This window comes from Pangasianodon hypophthalmus, chromosome 30, assembly GCF_027358585.1.
Source record: "Pangasianodon hypophthalmus isolate fPanHyp1 chromosome 30, fPanHyp1.pri, whole genome shotgun sequence".
Classification (NCBI taxonomy): domain Eukaryota; kingdom Metazoa; phylum Chordata; class Actinopteri; order Siluriformes; family Pangasiidae; genus Pangasianodon; species Pangasianodon hypophthalmus.
The window spans coordinates 77,221-102,500 of NC_069739.1; the positions used below are offsets into that span (position 1 = coordinate 77,221).

General features: G+C 46.4%; 3 protein-coding genes across 3 annotated transcripts in view; 2 read left to right on the top strand and 1 right to left on the bottom strand.

Moving 5' to 3' along the window:
- nt5dc1 (5'-nucleotidase domain containing 1) overlaps window positions 1–21,581 on the bottom strand; it is a 40,371-nt gene extending 18,790 nt beyond the window's left edge. The window contains exons 1-6 of the mRNA XM_034302081.2: window positions 21,154–21,581; window positions 20,134–20,225; window positions 19,670–19,741; window positions 15,400–15,509; window positions 15,070–15,149; window positions 14,895–14,976 (exon numbers count right to left, since the gene is read on the bottom strand). Coding sequence (XP_034157972.1) covers window positions 14,895–14,976; window positions 15,070–15,149; window positions 15,400–15,509; window positions 19,670–19,741; window positions 20,134–20,225; window positions 21,154–21,246 — 529 coding nt within the window. The 5' untranslated portion in view covers window positions 21,247–21,581. The remainder of the gene's footprint in view (window positions 1–14,894; window positions 14,977–15,069; window positions 15,150–15,399; window positions 15,510–19,669; window positions 19,742–20,133; window positions 20,226–21,153) is intronic.
- On the top strand, window positions 8,262–14,729 carry col10a1b (collagen, type X, alpha 1b). Its single transcript, XM_026911703.3, has 3 exons — window positions 8,262–8,412; window positions 9,081–9,205; window positions 12,447–14,729. The coding sequence occupies exons 2-3, from the start codon at window positions 9,097–9,099 to the stop codon at window positions 14,300–14,302; spliced, it is 1,965 nt and encodes a 654-aa protein (XP_026767504.1). The 5' UTR covers window positions 8,262–8,412; window positions 9,081–9,096; the 3' UTR covers window positions 14,303–14,729.
- Window positions 21,582–24,445: 2,864 nt separating the features above from the next.
- frk (fyn-related Src family tyrosine kinase) overlaps window positions 24,446–25,280 on the top strand; it is a 14,109-nt gene continuing 13,274 nt past the window's right edge. The window contains exon 1 of the mRNA XM_026911704.3: window positions 24,446–25,184. Coding sequence (XP_026767505.3) covers window positions 24,802–25,184 — 383 coding nt within the window. The 5' untranslated portion in view covers window positions 24,446–24,801. The remainder of the gene's footprint in view (window positions 25,185–25,280) is intronic.

A 25,280-nucleotide genomic window follows, 5' to 3' on the forward strand; every position in this document is an offset into this window, starting at 1 on the left:
GTAGTGCAGTGGGTGGTGATGGTGTAAGTAGCGCAGTGGGTGGGTGGTGATGGTGTTAGTAGTGCAGTGGGTGGTGATGGTGTTAGTAGTGCAGTGGGTGGTGATGGTGTAAGCAGTGCAGTGGGTGGTGATGGTGTTAGTAGTGCAGTGGGTGGTGATGGTGTAAGCAGTGCAGTGGGTGGTGATGGTGTAAGTAGCGCAGTGGGTGGGTGGTGATGGTGTAAGCAGTGCAGTGGGTGGTGATGGTGTAAGCAGTGCAGTGGGTGGTGATGGTGTTAGTAGTGCAGTGGGTGGTGATGGTGTTAGTAGTGCAGTGGGTGGTGATGGTGTTAGTAGCGCAGTGGGTGGGTGGTGATGGTGTAAGCAGTGCAGTGGGTGGTGATGGTTTAAGTAGCGCAGTGGGTGGGTGGTGATGGTGTAAGCAGTGCAGTGGGTAGTGATGGTGTAAGTAGCGCAGTGGGTGGGTGGTGATGGTGTAAGTAGCGCAGTGGGTGGGTGGTGATGGTGTTAGTAGTGCAGTAGGTGGTGATGGTGTAAGTAGTGCAGTGGGTGGTGATGGTGTAAGTAGCGCAGTGGGTGGGTGGTGATGGTGTTAGCAGTGCAGTGGGTGGTGATGGTGTTAGTAGTGCAGTGGGTGGGTGGTGATGGTGTTAGTAGTGCAGTGGGTGGTGATGGTGTTAGTAGTGCAGTGGGTGGGTGGTGATGGTGTAAGCAGTGCAGTGGGTGGTGATGGTGTAAGCAGTGCAGTGGGTGGTGATGGTGTTAGTAGTGCAGTGGGTGGGTGGTGATGGTGTTAGTAGTGCAGTGGGTGGGTGGTGATGGTGTAAGCAGTGCAGTGGGTGGTGATGGTGTAAGTAGTGCAGTGGGTGGGTGGTGATGGTGTTAGAAGTGCACTAGGTGGTGATGGTGTAAGCAGTGCAGTGGGTGGTGATGGTGTTAGTAGTGCAGTGGGTGGTGATGGTGTAAGCAGTGCAGTGGGTGGTGATGGTGTTAGTAGTGCAGTGGGTGGTGATGGTGTAAGCAGTGCAGTGGGTGGTGATGGTGTAAGCAGTGCAGTGGGTGGTGATGGTGTTAGTAGTGCAGTGGGTGGTGATGGTGTGGTGATGGTGTTAGTAGTGCAGTAGGTGGTGATGGTGTTAGTAGTGCAGTGGGTGGTGATGGTGTAAGTAGCGCAGTGGGTGGGTGGTGATGGTGTAAGCAGTGCAGTGGGTGGTGATGGTGTTAGTAGTGCAGTGGGTGGTGATGGTGTAAGTAGCGCAGTGGGTGGGTGGTGATGGTGTAAGCAGTGCAGTGGGTGGTGATGGTGTTAGTAGCGCAGTGGGTGGGTGGTGATGGTGTTAGTAGTGCAGTGGGTGGTGATGGTGTTAGTAGTGCAGTGGGTGGGTGGTGATGGTGTAAGCAGTGCAGTGGGTGGTGATGGTGTAAGCAGTGCAGTGGGTGGTGATGGTGTTAGTAGTGCAGTGGGTGGGTGGTGATGGTGTTAGTAGTGCAGTGGGTGGGTGGTGATGGTGTAAGCAGTGCAGTGGGTGGTGATGGTGTAAGTAGTGCAGTGGGTGGGTGGTGATGGTGTTAGAAGTGCACTAGGTGGTGATGGTGTAAGCAGTGCAGTGGGTGGTGATGGTGTTAGTAGTGCAGTGGGTGGTGATGGTGTAAGCAGTGCAGTGGGTGGTGATGGTGTTAGTAGTGCAGTGGGTGGTGATGGTGTAAGCAGTGCAGTGGGTGGTGATGGTGTAAGCAGTGCAGTGGGTGGTGATGGTGTTAGTAGTGCAGTGGGTGGTGATGGTGTGGTGATGGTGTTAGTAGTGCAGTAGGTGGTGATGGTGTTAGTAGTGCAGTGGGTGGTGATGGTGTAAGTAGCGCAGTGGGTGGGTGGTGATGGTGTTAGTAGTGCAGTGGGTGGTGATGGTGTTAGTAGTGCAGTGGGTGGTGATGGTGTAAGCAGTGCAGTGGGTGGTGATGGTGTTAGTAGTGCAGTGGGTGGTGATGGTGTAAGCAGTGCAGTGGGTGGTGATGGTGTAAGCAGTGCAGTGGGTGGTGATGGTGTTAGTAGTGCAGTGGGTGGTGATGGTGTGGTGATGGTGTTAGTAGTGCAGTGGGTGGTGATGGTGTTAGTAGTGCAGTGGGTGGTGATGGTGTAAGCAGTGCAGTGGGTGGTGATGGTGTTAGTAGTGCAGTGGGTGGTGATGGTGTTAGTAGTGCAGTGGGTGGTGATGGTGTTAGTAGTGCAGTGGGTGGTGATGGTGTAAGCAGTGCAGTGGGTGGTGATGGTGTTAGTAGTGCAGTGGGTGGGTGGTGATGGTGTAAGTAGTGCAGTGGGTGGTGATGGTGTAAGTAGCGCAGTGGGTGGGTGGTGATGGTGTAAGCAGTGCAGTGGGTGGTGATGGTTTAAGTAGCGCAGTGGGTGGGTGGTGATGGTGTAAGCAGTGCAGTGGGTGGTGATGGTGTAAGTAGCGCAGTGGGTGGGTGGTGATGGTGTAAGTAGCGCAGTGGGTGGGTGGTGATGGTGTAAGTAGCGCAGTGGGTGGGTGGTGATGGTGTTAGTAGTGCAGTAGGTGGTGATGGTGTTAGTAGTGCAGTGGGTGGGTGGTGATGGTGTAAGTAGTGCAGTGGGTGGTGATGGTGTTAGTAGTGCAGTGGGTGGGTGGTGATGGTGTAAGTAGTGCAGTGGGTGGTGATGGTGTTAGTAGTGCAGTGGGTGGGTGGTGATGGTGTAAGCAGTGCAGTGGGTGGTGATGGTGTAAGCAGTGCAGTGGGTGGTGATGGTGTGGTGATGGTGTTAGTAGTGCAGTAGGTGGTGATGGTGTTAGTAGTGCAGTGGGTGGTGATGGTGTAAGTAGCGCAGTGGGTGGGTGGTGATGGTGTTAGTAGTGCAGTGGGTGGTGATGGTGTTAGTAGTGCAGTGGGTGGTGATGGTGTAAGCAGTGCAGTGGGTGGTGATGGTGTTAGTAGTGCAGTGGGTGGTGATGGTGTAAGCAGTGCAGTGGGTGGTGATGGTGTAAGCAGTGCAGTGGGTGGTGATGGTGTTAGTAGTGCAGTGGGTGGTGATGGTGTGGTGATGGTGTTAGTAGTGCAGTGGGTGGTGATGGTGTTAGTAGTGCAGTGGGTGGTGATGGTGTAAGCAGTGCAGTGGGTGGTGATGGTGTTAGTAGTGCAGTGGGTGGTGATGGTGTTAGTAGTGCAGTGGGTGGTGATGGTGTAAGCAGTGCAGTGGGTGGTGATGGTGTTAGTAGTGCAGTGGGTGGGTGGTGATGGTGTAAGTAGTGCAGTGGGTGGTGATGGTGTAAGTAGCGCAGTGGGTGGGTGGTGATGGTGTAAGCAGTGCAGTGGGTGGTGATGGTTTAAGTAGCGCAGTGGGTGGGTGGTGATGGTGTAAGCAGTGCAGTGGGTGGTGATGGTGTAAGTAGCGCAGTGGGTGGGTGGTGATGGTGTAAGTAGCGCAGTGGGTGGGTGGTGATGGTGTAAGTAGCGCAGTGGGTGGGTGGTGATGGTGTTAGTAGTGCAGTAGGTGGTGATGGTGTTAGTAGTGCAGTGGGTGGGTGGTGATGGTGTAAGTAGTGCAGTGGGTGGTGATGGTGTTAGTAGTGCAGTGGGTGGGTGGTGATGGTGTAAGTAGTGCAGTGGGTGGTGATGGTGTTAGTAGTGCAGTGGGTGGGTGGTGATGGTGTAAGCAGTGCAGTGGGTGGTGATGGTGTAAGCAGTGCAGTGGGTGGGTGGTGATGGTGTAAGTAGTGCAGTGGGTGGTGATGGTGTAAGTAGTGCAGTAGGTGGTGATGGTGTAAGCAGTGCAGTGGGTGGGTGGTGCAGTGCAGTGGGTGGTGATGGTGTAAGTATTGCAGTGGGTGGGTGGTGGTGGTGATGGGGGTGGTGGTGATGGGGGTGGTGTCACTGTGATGTTACTGCCCCTGACATTGGGAGGAAGAAGGGCAGTCTGATGGATGGAAAGCCCCTGAGGGATCGCTCCCTAAGCCTGAGAGATCCAGCGAGTGGGAGTTGTGGAGCTGAGCTCAGCAGGATCAGACCACGCCTACAGACCTCCACCACCAGAACACACACACTGGTGGAGGTGTACAGGGTCATGGTGGAGGTGTACAGGGTCATGGTGGAGGTGTACAGGGTCATGGAGGAGGTGTACAGGGTCATGGTGGAGGTGTACCGGGTCATGTTGGAGGTGTACAGGGTCATGGTGGAGGTGTACCGGGTCATGTTGGAGGTGTACAGGGTCATGGAGGAGGTGTACCGGGTCATGGTGGAGGTGTACAGGGTCATGGAGGAGGTGTACAGGGTCATGTTGGAGGTGTACAGGGTCATGGAGGAGGTGTACAGGGTCATGGTGGAGGTGTACCGGGTCATGGTGGAGGTGTACAGGGTCATGGTGGAGGTGTACAGGGTCATGGAGGAGGTGTACCGGGTCATGGTGGAGGTGTACCGGGTCATGGTGGAGGTGTACAGGGTCATGGAGGAGGTGTACAGGGTCATGGTGGAGGTGTACCGGGTCATGGTGGAGGTGTACAGGGTCATGGTGGAGGTGTACAGGGTCATGGTGGAGGTGTACAGGGTCATGGAGGAGGTGTACAGGGTCGGGTCATGGTGGAGGTGTACAGGGTCATGGTGGAGGTGTACAGGGTCATGGAGGAGGTGTACAGGGTCATGGTGGAGGTGTACAGGGTCATGGAGGAGGTGTACAGGGTCATGGAGGAGGTGTACCGGGTCATGGTGGAGGTGTACAGGGTCATGGTGGAGGTGTACAGGGTCATGGTGGAGGTGTACAGGGTCACTGGAGGAGGTGTACAGGGTCGTGGAGGAGGTGTACAGGGTCGTGGAGGAGGTGTACAGGGTCGTGGTGGAGGTGTACAGGGTCGTGGAGGAGGTGTACAGGGTCGTGGTGGAGGTGTACAGGGTCGTGGAGGAGGTGTACAGGGTCGTGGTGGAGGTGTACAGGGTCGTGGTGGAGGTGAACAGGGTCGTGGAGGAGGTGTACAGGGTCGTGGTGGAGGTGTACAGGGTCGTGGTGGAGGTGTACAGGGTCATGGAGGAGGTGTACAGGGTCGTGGTGGAGGTGTACAGGGTCATGGTGGAGGTGTACAGGGTCACTGGAGGAGGTGTACAGGGTCATGGAGGAGGTGTACTGGGTCGTGGTGGAGGTGTACAGGGTCGTGGTGGAGGTGTACAGGGTCACTGGAGGAGGTGTACAGGGTCGTGGTGGAGGTGTACAGGGTCGTGGTGGAGGTGTACAGGGTCATGGAGGAGGTGTACAGGGTCATGGTGGAGGTGTACAGGGTCATGGAGGAGGTGTACCGGGTCGTGGTGGAGGTGTACAGGGTCGTGGAGGAGGTGTACAGGGTCGTGGTGGAGGTGTACCGGGTCGTGTTGGAGGTGTACAGGGTCATGGAGGAGGTGTACAGGGTCATGGAGGAGGTGTACAGGGTCGTGGAGGAGGTGTACAGGGTCATGGTGGAGGTGTACAGGGTCACTGGAGGAGGTGTACAGGGTCGTGGTGGAGGTGTACCGGGTCGTGGTGGAGGTGTACAGGGTCATGGTGGAGGTGTACAGGGTCGTGGTGGAGGTGTACAGGGTCATGGTGGAGGTGTACAGGGTCGTGGTGGAGGTGTACAGGGTCGTGGTGGAGGTGTACAGGGTCATGGAGGAGGTGTACAGGGTCGTGGTGGAGGTGTACAGGGTCATGGAGGAGGTGTACAGGGTCATGGAGGAGGTGTACAGGGTCGTGGTGGAGGTGTACAGGGTCATGGTGGAGGTGTACAGGGTCATGGAGGAGGTGTACAGGGTCGTGGTGGAGGTGTACAGGGTCGTGGTGGAGGTGTACAGGGTCGTGGAGGAGGTGTACAGGGTCGTGGTGGAGGTGTACAGGGTCATGGTGGAGGTGTACAGGGTCGTGGTGGAGGTGTACAGGGTCGTGGAGGAGGTGTACAGGGTCATGGAGGAGGTGTACAGGGTCACTGGAGCTCGCCCCCACACGCTGCCCGCCCCGGGCCTGGCCACTGGGACGCACCTCAATCCACACCTTCTAGTGAAGATGGATTATGACTCGTGCTGCCTCCAGCCCTGGCATGAACACTAACTAGTGAGGAAGTGGAGCGTTTGGGACGAAGCCTGGGGTTTAAGACAGAAGTTAAATTTGCTTACAAACAAAAAGTAATTAACGCTGCAATCAGAGAGAAGGAGAGTGAGAACGTAACGTCTGGAAAGTGAGAGTGGGAGAGTCGAGTTTAACCAACCCCTTCATTTAGCAGATTAAACACACACACACACACACACACACAAGGCCACATCAAAGAGAAAGAAGATGAGTTCACCAGAAGAATGAGTCTGAAAGAGAACTCTGTGTGTGTGTGTGTGTGTGTGTGTGTGTGTCTTCATGGGGACTAAACACCCTCATAATAAAAGGAACATGTGACGAGTTTAACTTTGTGGTCAAGAGTTTTATTTTTTTCCCAACAGCAGTTAAGAGTTAAAGCTATTTTTCTGATACACAAGTGAATGGAAACAGTGTCTCAGTGTTAGCATAAGGCTAATGCTAACACTCTCAGTTAGCTGAGAATGTAACCCTGCTAAAAAAACATCTCTGATGGTCTCTGACACGTAATGGACTTTAATGGGATTTGGGGTTTTCCATTAAATTCCGTTAGGAACCACTAGAAATCTCGATCAGCATCTGAGTGTTTACTGTTTTTATTGTTGTAACTGAGCACAAGTGTGAAATGCTAATGCTAATGCTAAACCACTGAAATCAGAGCACGCAACTGGGATAAAGAACTGCGTGTTGTTTTGTCTTCACACGTCAGCACGGTACTGTCGATAAATCACGAAGCTCGGAGAGAACGCACGGCTGCGTGCGCTAAACCCATGAAAATGATTTATTGTAATTGCTAGCGTGAAGCTAAATTAGGTTCTCTGCAGTTTCAGTGACAGTTCGGTGCACCACAGGATCCGAAAATACCCGAGAGTCCGACCACACGCCTGCCGTTCCCACACTCAGCCAAAATAACCCCCAAACCCCGCCCCCTGGTGGTCCAGACTCCAATCACACGTAAACAAATAATTAAATAAATATAAACAGCGTCAGATTTTACAGCTCAGCTCCAAATAGCCTCGGTCCGGATTAACCCCAGGATTAAATTAGCCGGTTTCATTTAGTTTCCGGAAAAGTAGAGAGCAGATGGAAAACAAGCCCAGACTCCAGAAGGCTGTTTTTTTTCTTCTCAAACACTCGTCTCACTCTTTATTCACGATTGTACACTAGTGTTACCCATCACCCGGAGACACGCCCACTTTACAGAGACATGCCCACTTTACCGAGACACGCCCACTTTACAGAGAATAACACCACGATGGAACTTATTTTAATAGTTTAATAAACATGACTGTAAACTGGAGAAAAAAGAAAAATCTGAAATATTTATGTACATGTCGAGAATAATCAGATATCTAATAATCAAATCACTACAGTGCAGATTATTTATTTATTTGTTTGCTTGTTTGTTTGTTTGTTTAAGGTATTTAGTGGCTGTTCAGGGTTCAGCTCTTCTTTAATCCTCTTATGGTCATCACATGATCAGATGTAGAATACTCAGATTATTGGAGTACATGTATGAATAATCTGATCGAACACAGTGTTTCCATGAGCACAGGATTAGATCAGATAATAATCAGATTATTAGTGTGAATGTAAACACACTCATGGAAAAAAACAATTCAGATCATTTTGTTTTTTTTAAACTTTCTATGCTTTCTATCATTTTGAAACGTAACTGTGATGAAAAGAGAAAATGATTTTCCACTTTATCACGTCTGAAAATGAGAGATTTTAGATTCCAGAACTGCACAAGGAACGAAACGGGAATGATTTCATTTCATTATTATTATTGTGTTTATGGGGAGGAAGCCGGTATGTTTATTTTTATCTGTTGATATATAAAAACACTTTTTTGGAAAATCTGGGTGAAAAATAATAAAACCCTGATGGATATTATATAGAAAAACAGATATTAGTGTTGGATAAAAAAACAGATTCTGAAAGCTGGCTGTTTGACATGAACACAGTAAGTACAGACAGAAATAGCCGTAATACGTATTTATCCTGAATTTCCCTTTCTCTGTGTAATGATAGCTGTGTTTCCGTGGTTACGCTGGAGGGAGAGGATAAGTACGGGTCTGAGGCGGGGGGGACACCGCACCATCCTGTTCTCGCCCGCACCACCAACGCTACACCCTTCATTATGCGTGACATCACAGGGGGAGGAGGAGGCGGAGTCAGAGATGCTGAAGAGTATAAAAACCCCTAAATCATATCGACACACACACACACTCTAACACACTCACACACATACACACACACATACAGACACATATACACACACACGCTCCGGACGTGAGGCACAGAGTGTCAGCCTGAGGGTGAGTACTCACACACACACACACACACGCACACACACACACACACAGCTTGTGCATGTAGGAGGATTAGCTGTGAAGTGACGGTGTTGATACTCAGTTATACAGAAACATTGCGATATTTCACCTGCACAATCTCCTTAATGTCAATGTGCTGGTTTCAGCAGAAGGGAGCCTAAGTAGTGCACAGGGATACAGTCTGTCCCTCGGACACCTGTGTTCTTCTGCCAGATTTAAACAAGACTAGTGGGAATGTTTTCTTTTATATTTTCTGATATCATGATAAAATGTCCTGCGAGGACACGAGGTCACGACTCTGAGTCGCATGTTAGTGTGTGACCCTCTGCAGTGAGCGTGCTCTCCAAGTGACCGAGTTAGTGAAAAGGAAAACTAGTGGCACTTGAAAACAGGAATGAAGCTATAACTAGAGAAAATCTGAGAACTAGAAACACACACACACACACAAACACCTACACACTACAAACAAGCAGTGAAGAAAACTAGGGAAAGATCAAAAATGGAACACCTGAGAATTAGGGACACTAGAAAGTAGGGACGAGTAAAATAATATTTGGGACTAGAGCAGAGTTCAGTGTCTGATTATGCTAATGTTAACACTAATACTAATGTGTGTGTGTGTGTGTGTGTGTGTGTGTGTGTGTGGTCATCAGGTGCAGGTTGAGAGACATGGAGCTGCACACGGTGTGTGTTCTCCTCCTGCTGGCGGTGTGTGTGGGAGCTACACCTGATCGCTACTACGTCCAAAAACAGCAGTCATATCCTGTCAAGGCCCAGGGTGAGTGTACACACATACACACACACACACACACACACAGAGTAGACTGAAAGTGATGGAGGGACGAAAGACAGATAGAGTGTGATTATAACGAGTGTGAAGCGAAGCAGTCGATTCTCCATCATTCTGCCAGTGTGTTAATCTGAAACATTTTCAACTGTAAAAAGTACATAAAAAAAGTCCACAACACAGCATTCACTGAAATGGTGGGTTTTTGTATGTGTGTGTGTGTGTGTGTGTGTGTGTGTGTGAGGAGAAGTGTGTTTTAACTGTGTTTGTAGATGGTAGTTAGTCTTTTTACTAGGATTAGGGGAGAACTGAAATAGGCAGCCTACAAAGTGCACGAGAGCTGACTCACTCAGAACTACCCAACACACAGTGCGATACACACATGGGGTGTGTCTCTGTGTGTGTGTATTCACTCAGGTTAAACAGGTGTGTGATTTTACACTCCTGCTGAACTTTCTGTAAATTTCCATTACAGCTTTGTGTCAATGCTGGCACAAATAATTATCTGAGCCAGTTAAAGCTGTGATAACAACATTTAGAAAAGGACTTGCAGCCTTCAAACGTAAATCACCGAGATGAACTTATTTCTGTATCTGTGACGGTAAAACTCTAAACACACACTTCACACTCTCATTAGTGGCTTTCGGTCGTTACATCCAGCAGCATAAGAGCAGGATGAAGCAATAAGCACAATTTACTGGAGTTAGTAAACTCTCTAGATTTACACACAAAACCACAGCGTGGATGACACACCTCACGCAATACACACTCCGAGTGATACACACCTCGCGCAATACACACTCAGAGTGATACACACCTCACGCAATACACACTCAGAGTGATACACACCTCGCGCAATACACACTCAGAGTGATACACACCTCACGCAATACACACTCAGAGTGATACACACCTCGCGCAGTACACACTCAGAGTGATACACACCTCGCGCAATACACACTCCGAGTGATACACACCTCGCGCAGTACACACTCAGAGTTATACACACGACTTAAGTCAATAAGTTCCATCACTATTTCTGTAGGAAAAGTTGCTGGTATTCAGAGTCGAGTTACGCAGCTGCTAAAGTGGATTTTCTGAGCTCCACATTCAGATTATTAAAATCACCTGCGTGCAGTTCTCACCTCTGAGAATGCCAGATTTTTCTTTAGCAGAAGAATCTAAGACAGAGTTTTTCACAAGCATCTAGACCACTGTCTTTAAACAGAAACACTCACCTTTAAAAATCAGGGATAGATAATGCGGACTGAAGAAGCAAGTTGTGTGTGCTTTCTTGTTGTTAAAGGTAATACCATGTAACATAAAAGCAAGGGAGAATTTAAGAGTGAAAAATACAAAGACTAATATGATGATATATGAATGAGAAGATGGCGAGTGTTAAATCTAACAGGAGTCGAGTATATCGCCAATATATTACTGCATGAATAGAGCTAGTTGTAATGATCACATTAATCACTGGTTTCATTTAACAAAATGGCTTCCACACTCATTATTCTGCAGCACAGAGAATAGCACTTTAATTTTATATCGTGCTCTGACTGTTACTTGAGTGCAACTTAATGAAGTCACAAGACACTAAAAAAGCTGATGAAACCATAATGTATGTGAGGGATGTAGGAGAGTTTCTCACACTTTTAATTCACTATTTTATTTTATCCATATAAACCAATGTCTCTGATTTAGATGCATCTCCCTCTGATGTCTTCTGTGAAAAAAAAATGTTTTCATGTACTTTAAAGAGAAAATATTATTAATTAATTAACAATGCCATTTTAATGTATTTAATGTTGTCCTCGAATGACATTCCCCAGTGTGTGTGTGTGTGTGTGTGAATGTATTTACAGCCAAAACATAAATTTCAGCTTAACATATTGTGCTTCCAACAAACTGTCAGACAGCGGCGCTGGACTAAATACTGCTCCTCACTCGAGCCGATATCACGCAAGAAACATGCGCTTAAGTTGAAGGTCAGAATGGACTGTAACTAAGACACACCTCTATTTTAGACAAACTCTGCCGCTGTATGTGGAACTCTCACGTAACTCCTGAAAGGTGCTTAAGTGTGTAGTTACGTCTGAGCTCTGAATACTGATGTATGTTTTCAATATTAAATCCTCACTGAGCACCTAACTCATTCAGTAGAGTTCAGTTACACTCTCAGCGCAATACACACTCAGTGCAACACACACACAGTGTGAAATTATCCCAGAATAGAATCCACATAAACAATACCTTGAAGCGCTGCACAGTTTACTCTGGAAAATTGTCTTAAATTACGGGGTGGTCAGGAGAAATTATACAGGAACGCCAAAAATTAAATGTTTGTGTGAGAATTTTCAACAAATCTGAAAAACTCTGGACACACTCTCTCTCTCTCTCTCACACAAACACACACACACACACAGATTCCCATGAGGTTTAGACCCAATAAAACAGGAGATGTAAACACCAGCATGTTGTTCTGTGTGTAAGTGTGAAAAGTGTAATTTAGAGTTTAGTAATACAGGATGTTAGCAAACACACTTCAAAAGCGTTTATAAATCAAGCTGCTTAACCACAGGAGCTGAGATGCTTTTAGCCTTCACTGTGGCCAGAGAGAAGTGAGAGAAGTGTGTGTGTGGATCTTCTGACTGTCATCACACATCTGAAACCCTGTGAGATGTAAAACAAACAGCACACGGTCTTCTACTAAATAAATAAACCTCCAAATATATCAGGAATTAAGCTCATTTACATACATTACACTAGCATAACAGAACATTCCTGATTTTATAATTAAACGATTCATCTTTTTTTATTAGCATTTCATACGTAGACACACAAAGCCGCAAAAATGTTTTCTGATTCACACAAGCACTGCTGACATTTTGATTTTGAATGTCTAAAGCTCAGCTCTTATCATTAATAAATTTATAACACATCAGTGAGTTTGTTCTAAATCTCTACACAGAGGTTCGATTCTCTGAGCTCACACTCCCAGCAAGACTCCTAATTAAAAAACAAATGAGGTCATAAGATTGATCACTGAGGTGTGATGATATTGTTACCAGTGCTAGTGCTCAAACAGACAGCATAAAGACCCTTCACAAGGTGAATCTGATTCATGTAAAAATATTCAGATTCTGTTATTTATGAGTCATACAGCATGTGAAATGACTAAGATGTCCTAGTGTCCTGTCATATTCCCTAATCATATTTTACTCTTTTCCAGAACTTTCAGGTGCTCCAGGTATCCCAGGGGAACCTGGCCTCCCGGGTCCCCCTGGTCCCCCTGGTCCCCCAGGAATGAGTGTGATGGGTCAACCGGGACCAAGGGGACCTCCTGGACCACCTGGACCATCAGGATATTCTTCACCTGGAAAGCCTGGAAGTCCAGGTTCACCGGGAAAACCAGGTGAAAATGGAATGCCTGGAGAAAGAGGACATCCTGGACCTGGAGGACCCCAAGGAGCAAGAGGATCTCCGGGAGCCCCCGGCAGCCCTGGTCCTGCTGGTTTCTCCGCTCCTGGAAAGCCAGGACCTCACGGTCTACCTGGGGCAATGGGGCCTAAAGGAGAACCTGGTGCAAAAGGACTTCCAGGTATTCCTGGCCTACCTGGACACAAAGGTGAACCAGGTCATGGTGTGCAAGGACGTCCTGGTGCACCTGGCCAAATGGGTCCAATGGGTCCTTCAGGTCAGCCTGGTCAACCTGGAATTGGAAAACCTGGTGCAACTGGATACCCTGGGGAACCCGGAAAGTCAGGTATGCCAGGTAGAGATGGGACTCCAGGTCCCATGGGTGCACAAGGCCCAAAGGGAACCCCAGGCGCTCCGGGTATAGGTGCACCAGGTAAACCAGGTCAGAACGGTGCTCCAGGATTGCCTGGCCCAATGGGACATAAAGGTTATCAGGGACCAGCTGGACAACCTGGAGCTCCTGGTCTTCCAGGTGTTGGCAAATCTGGAGCACCTGGGATTCCAGGAAACACAGGTGCACCTGGCACGCCAGGTACGCCAGGACAGAAGGGAGAGCAAGGTCCAATAGGTTTTTCAGGTCAGCCAGGTGCTGTTGGGCCTGTGGGTCCATCAGGTCCACAGGGTAATAGGGGATTTCCAGGTGAGAGAGGTCCACATGGACCTAAAGGTGATGCTGGTATTATTGGGGCACCTGGTGCAAAAGGTCAAAAGGGAGATCAGGGACTACAGGGCTTTACAGGTAAACCAGGTATTCCAGGGGCATCAGGTCCGCAAGGTCCTCCTGGTGCTACAGGATATCAGGGTCCCAAAGGTGAGCGAGGTTATACAGGGCCAACAGGCAGTCCAGGACCTATAGGTCCAACAGGATTGAAAGGCCATACAGGTCCACAAGGCATGCCTGGTAGCAGGGGTGAAAATGGCCTTCCTGGAGCACGGGGACCGATGGGCCCACCAGGATCAGCTGGACCCTCAGGAGCCACAGGTATTCCTGGTCCCCCTGGACCCCCTGGCCCAGCAGGACTTGTAACCAAAGGGCTTTCTGGTTCACAGGGTCCTCCAGGTTTCCCTGGTGCCAGAGGTCAGGATGGTCGCCCAGGTTCACCTGGACCTCCTGGCCCACCTGGTCCACCAGGTGAGATTGTTTATTATAATGAGAAGAGCATGCCAATCAAATCTGAGGTGTTCCCTGTCAGACAGGAGCTTATAAAGCCATCCATGTCAGCCTTTACGGCTCTTTTGACCAGGGCTTACCCTAGCGCAGGAACACCAATCGTGTTCAACCAGATCGTGTACAATGGAGAGAACCACTATAACCCTAGCACCGGGGTGTTTACTTGTCAGGTTCCAGGATTTTATTACTTTGTTTTCCACATGCATGTCAATGGGGCCAACGCCCTGGTTGCACTTTATAAAAACAATGAGCCAGTCGTGTTCTCTTATGATGAGTATAATAAGGGCTTCCTGGATCAGATGTCAGGCAGCACTGTGCTCATGCTGCATATGGGCGATACCGTCTATATCCAGGTTCCAGATGACCAGTCCAATGGCATCTACGCTGACGATAACGTTCACTGTTCTTTCACTGGTTTCTTGATTGCCTCAACGTGATCGAGATGCCAAATAAATAAAACCTCAAATTTTTTAAAGTAAACTTTTAGTTTTCTTTAAAAAGTGCTCTTCACAGTCTTATTTAGTAATAAATGTATTTTGTCAACCAAATGTCTGTCCATGTGAAAGAAAAGATGTAACCCATTTTTATTTCAAGAAAAAAACACTGAATTCACTTAGTGCTAAATCATACAAGAACATGGTGCTCTGTAGTTGCTTTTAAAGGTCTTAAAATATGATCGCTTGTGTGCTTTTGTCTTCAAAACTTGATTTTTTTTATATGAAATTTCTGGATCACCAAAGTATACATGTACAAAAATATACTGAAATAAAAACTGTATGCATTTATTTGCAACATTAATAATGCACGAGATGTCTCACTTTATGTACGTCCTTGTGATCAACCAACAATAAAAGTTAAAGTGTCGAGTGTGTCTGAGTGTTCTTCCTGAAGATTTCTCTGTCCTGTTTTACACGCTCACCACAGATAGGGCAGTGAGGATAAAAATCTCCTGAATGTTTTATCCCAGAATGAATTCATAATTGTTTTCCTCTTAAACTAAAAGTTAGTGAGATGAAATTGTCTGCATACCTCTGAAAGCAGATGTATTGTAGTTGTGATCGATGGCAGCCACCATGTCCTTCCAAAAGTCTGGTGTAACTTCCTTTCCTTTCTGTTTATTGAAAAAAAAAAGAAGTAGATGTGTAGAATATAACAATTCTGCATGAAAATGACATAAATTCACCGCACATGCCCTTGTCCTTACCTTATTCAGCATGTCCACCACCCGAGCACAGAGCAGAGCTCCCGGGAGGTCAAAGTAGTTATCATAAAAGTAGTATTTAGCTGCAGAAATTTGAAAAATTAGATAATTGACATTGTTTTAAGCCAACATGGTTACTGTGTTCACTATCAGCTAACACTAACTCAAACTTGTTGCCATGACAACAATCAGAAGAGCTTAACTCACTTACATGACTGCCATTAAAAAAGTTATCACTTTACTGGCAAATGGGAGATGCATTGCTAATGCTGATGCTAACAACTAACTAACTTTCTGTGTGTGTGTGTGTGTGTGTGTGTGTGTGTGTGGTACCAGATCGTGTGAACGTGCTGTTGAGGTTGTTGAAATGTTTCCATTCTCTTTTTGGGCCATAGTGCTTTATGATCTCCTCTGTGCTCAGGTTTCGTGTTCCATGACTCGCCCTGAAATCACACAAACAGTCACATTAGCTCAGGTGTTAATGCTGTGTTAATGCTGTATCAGCTCAGGTGTTAATGCTGTGTTAATGCTGTATCAGCTCAGGTGTTAATGCTGTATCAGCTCAGGTGTTAATGCTGTGTTAATGCTGTATCAGCTAAGGTGTTAATGCTGTATTAATGCTGTATCAGCTAAGGTGTTAATGCTGTATTAATGCTGTATCAGCTCAGGTGTTAATGCTGTATCAGCTCAGGTGTTAATGCTGTGTTAATGCTGTATCAGCTAAGGTGTTAATGCTGTATTAATGCTGTATCAGCTAAGGTGTTAATGCTGTATTAATGCTGTATCAGCTCAGGTGTTAATGCTGTATTAATGCTGCATTAGCTGAGGTGTTAATGCTGTATTAATGCTGTATCAGCTCAGGTGTTAATGCTGTATTAATGCTGCATTAGCTGAGGTGTTAATGCTGTATTAATGCTGTATCAGCTCAGGTGTTAATGCTGTATTAATGCTGCATTAGCTCAGGTGTTAATGCTGTATCAGCTCAGGTGTTAATGCTGCATTAGCTAAGGTGTTAATGCTGTATTAATCCCGTATCAGCTCAGGTGTTAATGCTGTGTTAATGCTGTATCAGCTAAGGTGTTAATGCTGTATCAGCTCAGGTGTTAATGCTGTATTAATGCTGTATCAGCTCAGGTGTTAATGCTGTATCAGCTAAGGTGTTAATGCTGCATTAGCTAAGGTGTTAATGCTGTATTAATGCTGTATCAGCTCAGGTGTTAATGCTGTATTAATGCTGTATCAGCTAAGGTGTTAATGCTGTATCAGCTAAGGTGTTAATGCTGCATTAGCTCAGGTGTTAATGCTGTATTAATGCTGTATCAGCTCAGGTGTTAATGCTGTATTAATGCTGTATCAGCTCAGGTGTTAATGCTGTGTTAATGCTGTATCAGCTCAGGTGTTAATGCTGTATCAGCTAAGGTGTTAATGCTGTATTAATGCTGTATCAGCTAAGGTGTTAATGCTGTATTAATGCTGTATCAGCTCAGGTGTTAATGCTGTATTAATGCTGTATCAGCTCAGGTGTTAATGCTGTATTAATGCTGCATTAGCTCAGGTGTTAATGCTGTATTAATGCTGCATCAGCTCAGGTGTTAATGCTGCATCAGCTCAGGTGTTAATGCTGTATTAATGCTGTATCAGCTCAGGTGTTAATGCTGTATTAATGCTGTATCAGCTAAGGTGTTAATGCTGTATTAATGCTGTATCAGCTCAGGTGTTAATGCTGTATCAGCTAAGGTGTTAATGCTGTATTAATGCTGTATCAGCTCAGGTGTTAATGCTGTATTAATGCTGTATCAGCTCAGGTGTTAATGCTGTATTAATGCTGTATCAGCTCAGGTGTTAATGCTGTATTAATGCTGCATTAGCTCAGGTGTTAATGCTGTATTAATGCTGTATCAGCTCAGGTGTTAATGCTGTATCAGCTCAGGTGTTAATGCTGTATCAGCTCAGGTGTTAATGCTGTATCAGCTCAGGTGTTAATGCTGTATTAATGCTGTATCAGCTCAGGTGTTAATGCTGCATCAGCTCAGGTGTTAATGCTGTATTAATGCTGTATCAGCTCAGGTGTTAATGCTGTATTAATGCTGCATCAGCTCAGGTGTTAATGCTGTATTAATGCTGCATTAGCTCAGGTGTTAATGCTGTATTAATGCTGTATCAGCTAAGGTGTTAATGCTGTATTAATGCTGTATCAGCTCAGGTGTTAATGCTGTATTAATGCTGTATCAGCTCAGGTGTTAATGCTGTATTAATGCTGCATTAGCTCAGGTGTTAATGCTGTATTAATGCTGTATCAGCTCAGGTGTTAATGCTGTATCAGCTCAGGTGTTAATGCTGTATTAATGCTGTATCAGCTCAGGTGTTAATGCTGTATTAATGCTGCATCAGCTCAGGTGTTAATGCTGTATTAATGCTGTATCAGCTCAGGTGTTAATGCTGTATTAATGCTGTATCAGCTCAGGTGTTAATGCTGCATTAGCTCAGGTGTTAATGCTGTATTAATGCTGTATCAGCTCAGGTGTTAATGCTGTATTAATGCTGTATCAGCTCAGGTGTTAATGCTGCATTAGCTCAGGTGTTAATGCTGTATTAATGCTGTATCAGCTCAGGTGTTAATGCTGTGTTAATGCTGTATCAGCTCAGGTGTTAATGCTGTATTAATGCTGCATCAGCTCAGGTGTTAATGCTGTATTAATGCTGTATCAGCTCAGGTGTTAATGCTGTATTAATGCTGTATCAGCTCAGGTGTTAATGCTGTATTAATGCTGTATCAGCTCAGGTGTTAATGCTGTATTAATGCTGTATCAGCTCAGGTGTTAATGCTGTATTAATGCTGCATCAGCTCAGGTGTTAATGCTGTATTAATGCTGTATCAGCTCAGGTGTTAATGCTGTATCAGCTCAGGTGTTAATGCTGTATTAATGCTGTATCAGCTCAGGTGTTAATGCTGTATTAATGCTGTATCAGCTCAGGTGTTAATGCTGTATTAATGCTGTATCAGCTCAGGTGTTAATGCTGCATTAGCTCAGGTGTTAATGCTGTATTAATGCTGTATCAGCTCAGGTGTTAATGCTGCATTAGCTCAGGTGTTAATGCTGTATCAGCTCAGGTGTTAATGCTGTATTAATGCTGTATCAGCTCAGGTGTTAATGCTGTATTAATGCTGTATCAGCTCAGGTGTTAATGCTGTATTAATGCTGCATCAGCTCAGGTGTTAATGCTGTATTAATGCTGCATTAGCTCAGGTGTTAATGCTGTATTAATGCTGTATCAGCTCAGGTGTTAATGCTGTATCAGCTCAGGTGTTAATGCTGTATTAATGCTGTATCAGCTCAGGTGTTAATGCTGTATTAATGCTGTATCAGCTCAGGTGTTAATGCTGCATTAGCTCAGGTGTTAATGCTGTGTTAATGCTGTATCAGCTCAGGTGTTAATGCTGTATTAATGCTGTATCAGCTCAGGTGTTAATGCTGTATTAATGCTGTATCAGCTCAGGTGTTAATGCTGTGTTAATCCTGTATCAGCTCAGGTGTTAATGCTGTGTTAATGCTGTATCAGCTCAGGTGTTAATGCTGTGTTAATCCTGTATCAGCTCAGGTGTTAATGCTGTGTTAATGCTGCATTAGCTCAGGTGTTAATGCTGTGTTAATGCTGTATCGGCTCAGGTGTTAATGCTGTATTAATGCTGCATTAGCTCAGGTGTTAATGCTGTATCAGCTCAGGTGTTAATGCTGTATTAATGCTGTATCAGCTCAGGTGTTAATCCTGTATCAGCTCAGGTGTTAATGCTGTATTAATGCTGCATCAGCTCAGGTGTTAATGCTGTATTAATGCTGTATCAGCTCAGGTGTTAATGCTGTATCAGCTCAGGTGTTAATGCTGTATTAATGCTGTATCAGCTCAGGTGTTAATGCTGTGTTAATCCTGTATCAGCTCAGGTGTTAATGCTGTATTAATGCTGTATCAGCTCAGGTGTTAATGCTGTATCGGCTCAGGTGTTAATGCTGTGTTAATGCTGTATCAGCTCAGGTGTTAATGCTGTATTAATGCTGTATCAGCTCAGGTGTTAATGCTGTATTAATGCTGTATCAGCTCAGGTGTTAATGCTGCATTAGCTCAGGTGTTAATGCTGTGTTAATGCTGTATCAGCTAACGTGTTAATGCTGTGTTAATGCTGTATCAGCTCAGGTGTTAATGCTGCATTAGCTCAGGTGTTAATGCTGTATCAGCTCAGGTGTTAATGCTGTGTTAATGCTGTATCAGCTATTAAAGTGATAAACTGCAGGTCATCTGGAATCTACAGGTATCACATTTTGCTAATTGTGAATTAATAACAGCTGAATTCAGATCATTAATTTATCTTCGATAGTTTACTATTTATTGCCAATTATCACATTCAATAATACGTTTATTAGTCATTTTCACACAACAGATCCCTGTTTATGAACCAAGAGACATGTTTATTAATAAAATCAATAAACTTTTGTGAATAAACTGTTAAAAATGTCTAATTTAGGCTTTAGAACAAGACCCTAATATGTGCTCTTTAAAATAACGTGTTACGTAAACACTGCAAAATAAACACAATGTTCTCCTTTACCGTAGCACTGTTCCATCCTCGGCCAGTTTGATCAGGTTTCCCTCCTCCAAATCCACCACCAGGCCTTTAAAACTGGACACACACACACACAGACGCACACACACACACAACACTTTACCTTGAGATGAACTGCATAACAACAACACAGTAACACACACACACACACACAAAACACTTTACCTTGAGATGAACTGCATGACAACAACACAGTAACACACACACACACACACACAAAGACACACACACACACACACAACACTTTACCTTGAGATGAACTGCATAACAACAACACAGTAACACACACACACACACACAGACACACACACACACAACACTTTACCTTGAGATGAACTGCATAACAACAACACAGTAACACACACACACACACACACACACACACAACACTTTACCTTGAGATGAACTGCATAACAACAACACAGTAACACACACACACAAAAACTCACCAGAAGTCCCAGGTGTCTGGAGTCACATGCAGCAGATCTTTATCGTAGCCTTTATGCTCCACCAGGTATCGAGCAAAACTCTCATATATTAGCTGCAAACACACACACACACACGCACACACATTTCTCGGTTAGTTAGTGTTGAAGTTGAATGTATTTTAACTTTGTGTTATATAAAACAGCAAACCGTTCCATTAAATCTCCCATCGGGATCTAACGAGTCGAATGGTTCCCCCAAGCACCTTTATTCCGTTTAGTTTACAAACCCAGGATGAGGCCCGTGTGTTCGGACTTAAGAGGATATATCATATGGAATATTTGCCAATTGCGCATAGCGATTGATCCTGAAGTGCAGGATCATATCTCAGAAACCAGTGGTAAGGGAAGTGGTAGCTCAGTGGTTAAGCTGTTGGGTTACTGATCGGAAGGTCATGAGTTCAAGCCCCAGCATGAGGCCCGTGTGTTCGGACTTAAGAGGATATATCATATGGAATATTTGCCAATTGCGCATAGCGATTGATCCTGAAGCTGCCACTGCTGGGCCCTTAAGCAAGGCCCTTAAGCCTCATCTGCTCAGTTGTATAAATGAGACAAATGTAAATCTGGAAAAGGGCATCTACTAAATGCCATAAATGTAAATGAAGAAGCACACAATCATTATCAGAGGCCATGAGACAGCATCAGTGACCACTGAACAACATCGAAACCAACACACACCATCAGGCCCCTGTGGAGCACTGCTCTATCTACAGGTCACCTTAAAATGACATCACAGTGCAGATAGTCACATTTACTCTCTACAAAACATCATCAACGCTGGACCAGCACACTGGTATACACACACACACACACACACACTTTAACCTAGAGGATTGTATAGCTGTGTGCACTACTGCATTCCATCACCATGATGATGATGATGAAGAACATGCAGCCTGTGTCTCTGACACGAATGTAACCACACTCCTTCTGCAGCAGATATTAGCGTGTGTGTGTGTGTGTGTGTGTGTGTAAACTCACCATGCAGGTCTCCTTCAGATGGTACCGGCACAGTGTGTGATCCAGATCGAAGCCGATCACGTCGCAGTCCTGCAGAGAGAAACACTCACTCATGGCTGATTAGTTTTTATATTAATGAACTCCGAGTGCGGAAAAACCCTGAAACCGGACCGAATACAGGCAACACACACACTCACACACACTCACACACACACACGCGCTCTGTCTATCACACGCACACACGCTCACACACACTTTCTCTTAAACACACACTTGGGCTCCGTCCTAAACCCGAACACACTCGGCTCCTACCAGAGGTGGCGTTCTGACAGTATTTAATGCGCTAATGTGCGGGTTTGGTTTTATTCAGCCTAATAATGTTGTGTACATCATCACAGTGTTGTGTTTGCTTTTGTATAGCGTTTATTTATGGTGTATTTGTGTATTTGTTCATTCATTCATCAGATTTTTGTGTTCAGGCACTTCCGGGTTCAGTCATGACACACATACTACGCATGCGCGACGCCTGGTACGTCATCACGCCCGACCTCTACGTTATGTGCTTTCATTTCTTCTTAACGCTTAAGATTGTAATGTATAATGTTTTCTATAATTGTTTTGGTATTTTTATTATTTGCATTATTTTATTATTTTTTTGTTCCTGTAGTTTAATTATAAGTTATTCACATTAAGGGTGAGGTGAAGGGTGAGGAGGGGGGGAGGTTGGGGGGGTGAAGGGTGAGGAGGGGGGGGTGAGGTTGGTGGGGTGAGGGGTGAGGAGGGGGGGAGGTTGGGGGGGTGAAGGGTGAGGAGGGGGGGGTGAGGTTGGTGGGGTGAAGGGTGAGGAGGGGGGGAGGTTGGGGAGGGGGAGGGGTGAGGAAGGGGTGAGGTTGGTGGGGGTGAAGGGTGAGGAGGGGGGGAGGTTGGTGGGATGAGGAAGGGGGGAGGTTGGGGAGGGTGAGGAGGGGGGGAGGTTGGGGGGGTGAAGGGTGAGGAGGGTGGGGTGAGGAGGGGGGGAGGTTGGTGGGGTGAGGAAGGGGGGAGGTTGGGGAGGGGGAGGGGTGAGGAAGGGGTGAGGTTGGTGGGGGTGAAGGGTGAGGAGGGTGAGGGGTGAGGAAGGGGGGAGGTTGGGGGGGGTGAAGGGTGAGGAGGGGGGGAGGTTGGGGAGGGTGAGGGGTGAGGAGGGGGGGAGGTTGGTGGGGTGAGGAAGGGGGGAGGTTGGGGAGGGGGAGGGGTGAGGAAGGGGTGAGGTTGGTGGGGGTGAAGGGTGAGGAGGGTGAGGGGTGAGGAAGGGGGGAGGTTGGGGGGGGTGAAGGGTGAGGAGGGGGGGAGGTTGGGGAGGGTGAGGGGTGAGGAGGGGGGGAGGTTGGGGAGGGTGAGGAGGGGGGGAGGTTGGTGGGGTGAAGGGTGAGGAGGGGGGGAGGTTGGGGAGGGTGAGGGGTGAGGAGGGGGGGGAGGTTGGGGAGGGTGAGGAGGGGGGGAGGTTGGGGAGGGTGAGGGGTGAGGAAGGGGGGAGGTTGGTGGGGTGAAGGGTGAGGAGGGGGGGGAGGTTGGGGTGATGTGACAGGACACAATGCAGAGCTACTGTTACCTCCCTCACGCAGTAAGAACTTCAGATGTTTCACACAGAACAATAGTAAGGGGTTAATCTTTGTTTTTTTCTGTGAAAAAATTCAGCATTCTGTGATTTTCACCAAATTCACACCGTGCGTTAGAGAGGTCACGAGTAACACAGCGGTTCGCTTAAGCCCCATCTGCACAGGATTACTTGTGCATGGGTAATTTCCTGTTTTCCAGGAGCTCCTCTGTGGATCGCCATGTCTGTGCTTCTTCCTCCTCTGAGAAAATTACAGGCTGAATTATCTGTTCTTTACCAAACTCAGTGCTCTTCTGATCATTTTAGTCCAGATGCCCGTGATTTTCTACGCAGATGTCGCCTCGTGATGGAAAAAGATGTCTGACTGCTGCTACCTGGCGTATTTCTCTTCGTAGTGTGTGTATCAGTGCCCCTCCCCCACACATTAATCACCTCCCGAGTCACGAAATGAAAAATGGACGCTTCTAGTACTTTGTGATTATTGTTTTATTGTAATTTCAAATTGTTGCTGGAACTTGGGTTCCAAACAAACTGAAATAAGAGCCAGCGTCTCTTCTCTACTGCAGTGCCTCTGCTACCACTTGGACGCCATGTTGTGAATGGAGTGTGATCATGTGACCACCTGCGTGACACAAACGTACCAGCTTGTAAAAAATACTAATGTATAGAGTGGAAGCTCATGTGTGTTATAGCAGCTATAAACAGTCGTTCCCTCACCAGCCTCACTTTATTCTCTCTCCAAGTTAATCAGACAAAACAAACGAGAAACTGCAGAGAAGCGTAAACTCCTCTGTAAAGTTCCAGCTTTACCTCTGACACTGGAGACTCCTTCCATAAATATTAAAGAAACTTCTCCTTACACATCAACGATTACACATTTTATTAATCTGTTTTATTAATCTGTTTATGTGTTAAGTGACTGAGCTGTTATTCTACAGTGTCCCAAAAGCCTCCAGACAGGGGAAATTAACACTTTTTAGCAAAATGTCTCCCAACATTTTTCATACTCAGTTTATATTATATATTTTTAGACAGGCTTTAAGAGCGCCTTTGTGAAGAGAAGAACGTACTGAAGTCATTCTCATGGCTGGATCAGGAAGCTGTCGCAAGGCTGCGATGGAGATGCAGTTACATGTACAACTCCAGATGTGTGACTCTGTGTGTGTTTCCACAGAAAGGACAATCACGTAGAGGAGGTTTTGTAAATAAAGTTACATTTTGCTAAAAAGTGTTGATTTCCGCTCTGTATGAAGACTTTTCGGAAACTCCAAGAACATGAATAAACTTATCCATTCAGCTGGAGCTGCTGATACACACAAATAACACACACCTTCTGACCAATCAGATTCGAGAACGTAATGTAAATAAACATGGCTGTGATATAAATTACATTATCCATTATACCATCATATACCCTCACTGTGCATTTTAATAGGTACACCTGTACACGTGCTCATTTATGCATGCACAGGTATACAGGTGTTCCTATTAAAATGGACGGTGAGTGGAAAGGTATTTACAGATCTGAGATATTATATTTTACTGATGAGTAATACATGATTACTGCACTGAGAAGGGTTAGAATAAATGTAAAACTAAAACTTCCCACTGCAGAAATCTGGTGAGAAGTGTCTCTGTTCCTGACGGAGGGTTAATCTGCATGGCGTGTGAGTGACTGAGACGCGCGCATTCCTTTTATCTGTGTGTGTGTGTGTGTGTGTGTGTGTGTTGATCACCTGAACAGGTAGAGCCTGTTTTTTTTTGTGGTTCCCAGTTTCAGCTTTTTTTTCTCTCTGACTCAGCAGGAAACTCTGCTACTTTAACGGGAAGTAATAAAGTCTCGCGCTTTAAGGCCTGTACCGGACCCGTTCCTTCCACGCGCGCGGCAAACGGTTTGCGAAGGACCGGACACTCTTCAGTAAGGATTAATCCCCGTTAAAGTGTGTGTGTGTGTGTGTGTGTGAGATACAACATCAAACCGGACATGGAGCGCGCGCTCTCCAGGACCGAGTCCGTTTAATCACCGGGTTTGTTTATTGATTGTTTATTAATCGGTGTATAATCGGGGGAAGATGCCGCTCCAGCTGACGGAGCTGCGGAAGCGGATAGTCGCGTGCTGCCTCGCGACGTGTCCGTGTTCCCGGGAGAAACCTGCGGACCCCCAGGACAAGGACGTGGTGGTGATCGTGAACCAGCACACTAAGGTGGATCCGGCGTCGCGCGTTCTGCCCCTTCCGCCCGGTTCGTCCGGTCCGCGCGTGTACACGGCTCTGTGGGATTACACCGCGCGCACCACCGAGGACCTGAGCTTCTGCGCGGGGGATCAGCTCGAGGTTCTGGACCAGAGCAGTCCGGACTGGTGGATCGCGCGAGCGCTGACCGGAATTTCCGCCCGCAGTCAGGGGTACATACCGGCCAACTACGTAGCACCGCTCGCGAGCCTGCACGCAGAGAGGTACTCTTATTATTATTATTATTATTATTATTATTATTATTATTTACAAGAAGAAGGTTAAGGCTCTTATTTAACACAGAATCCACATGAACAAAT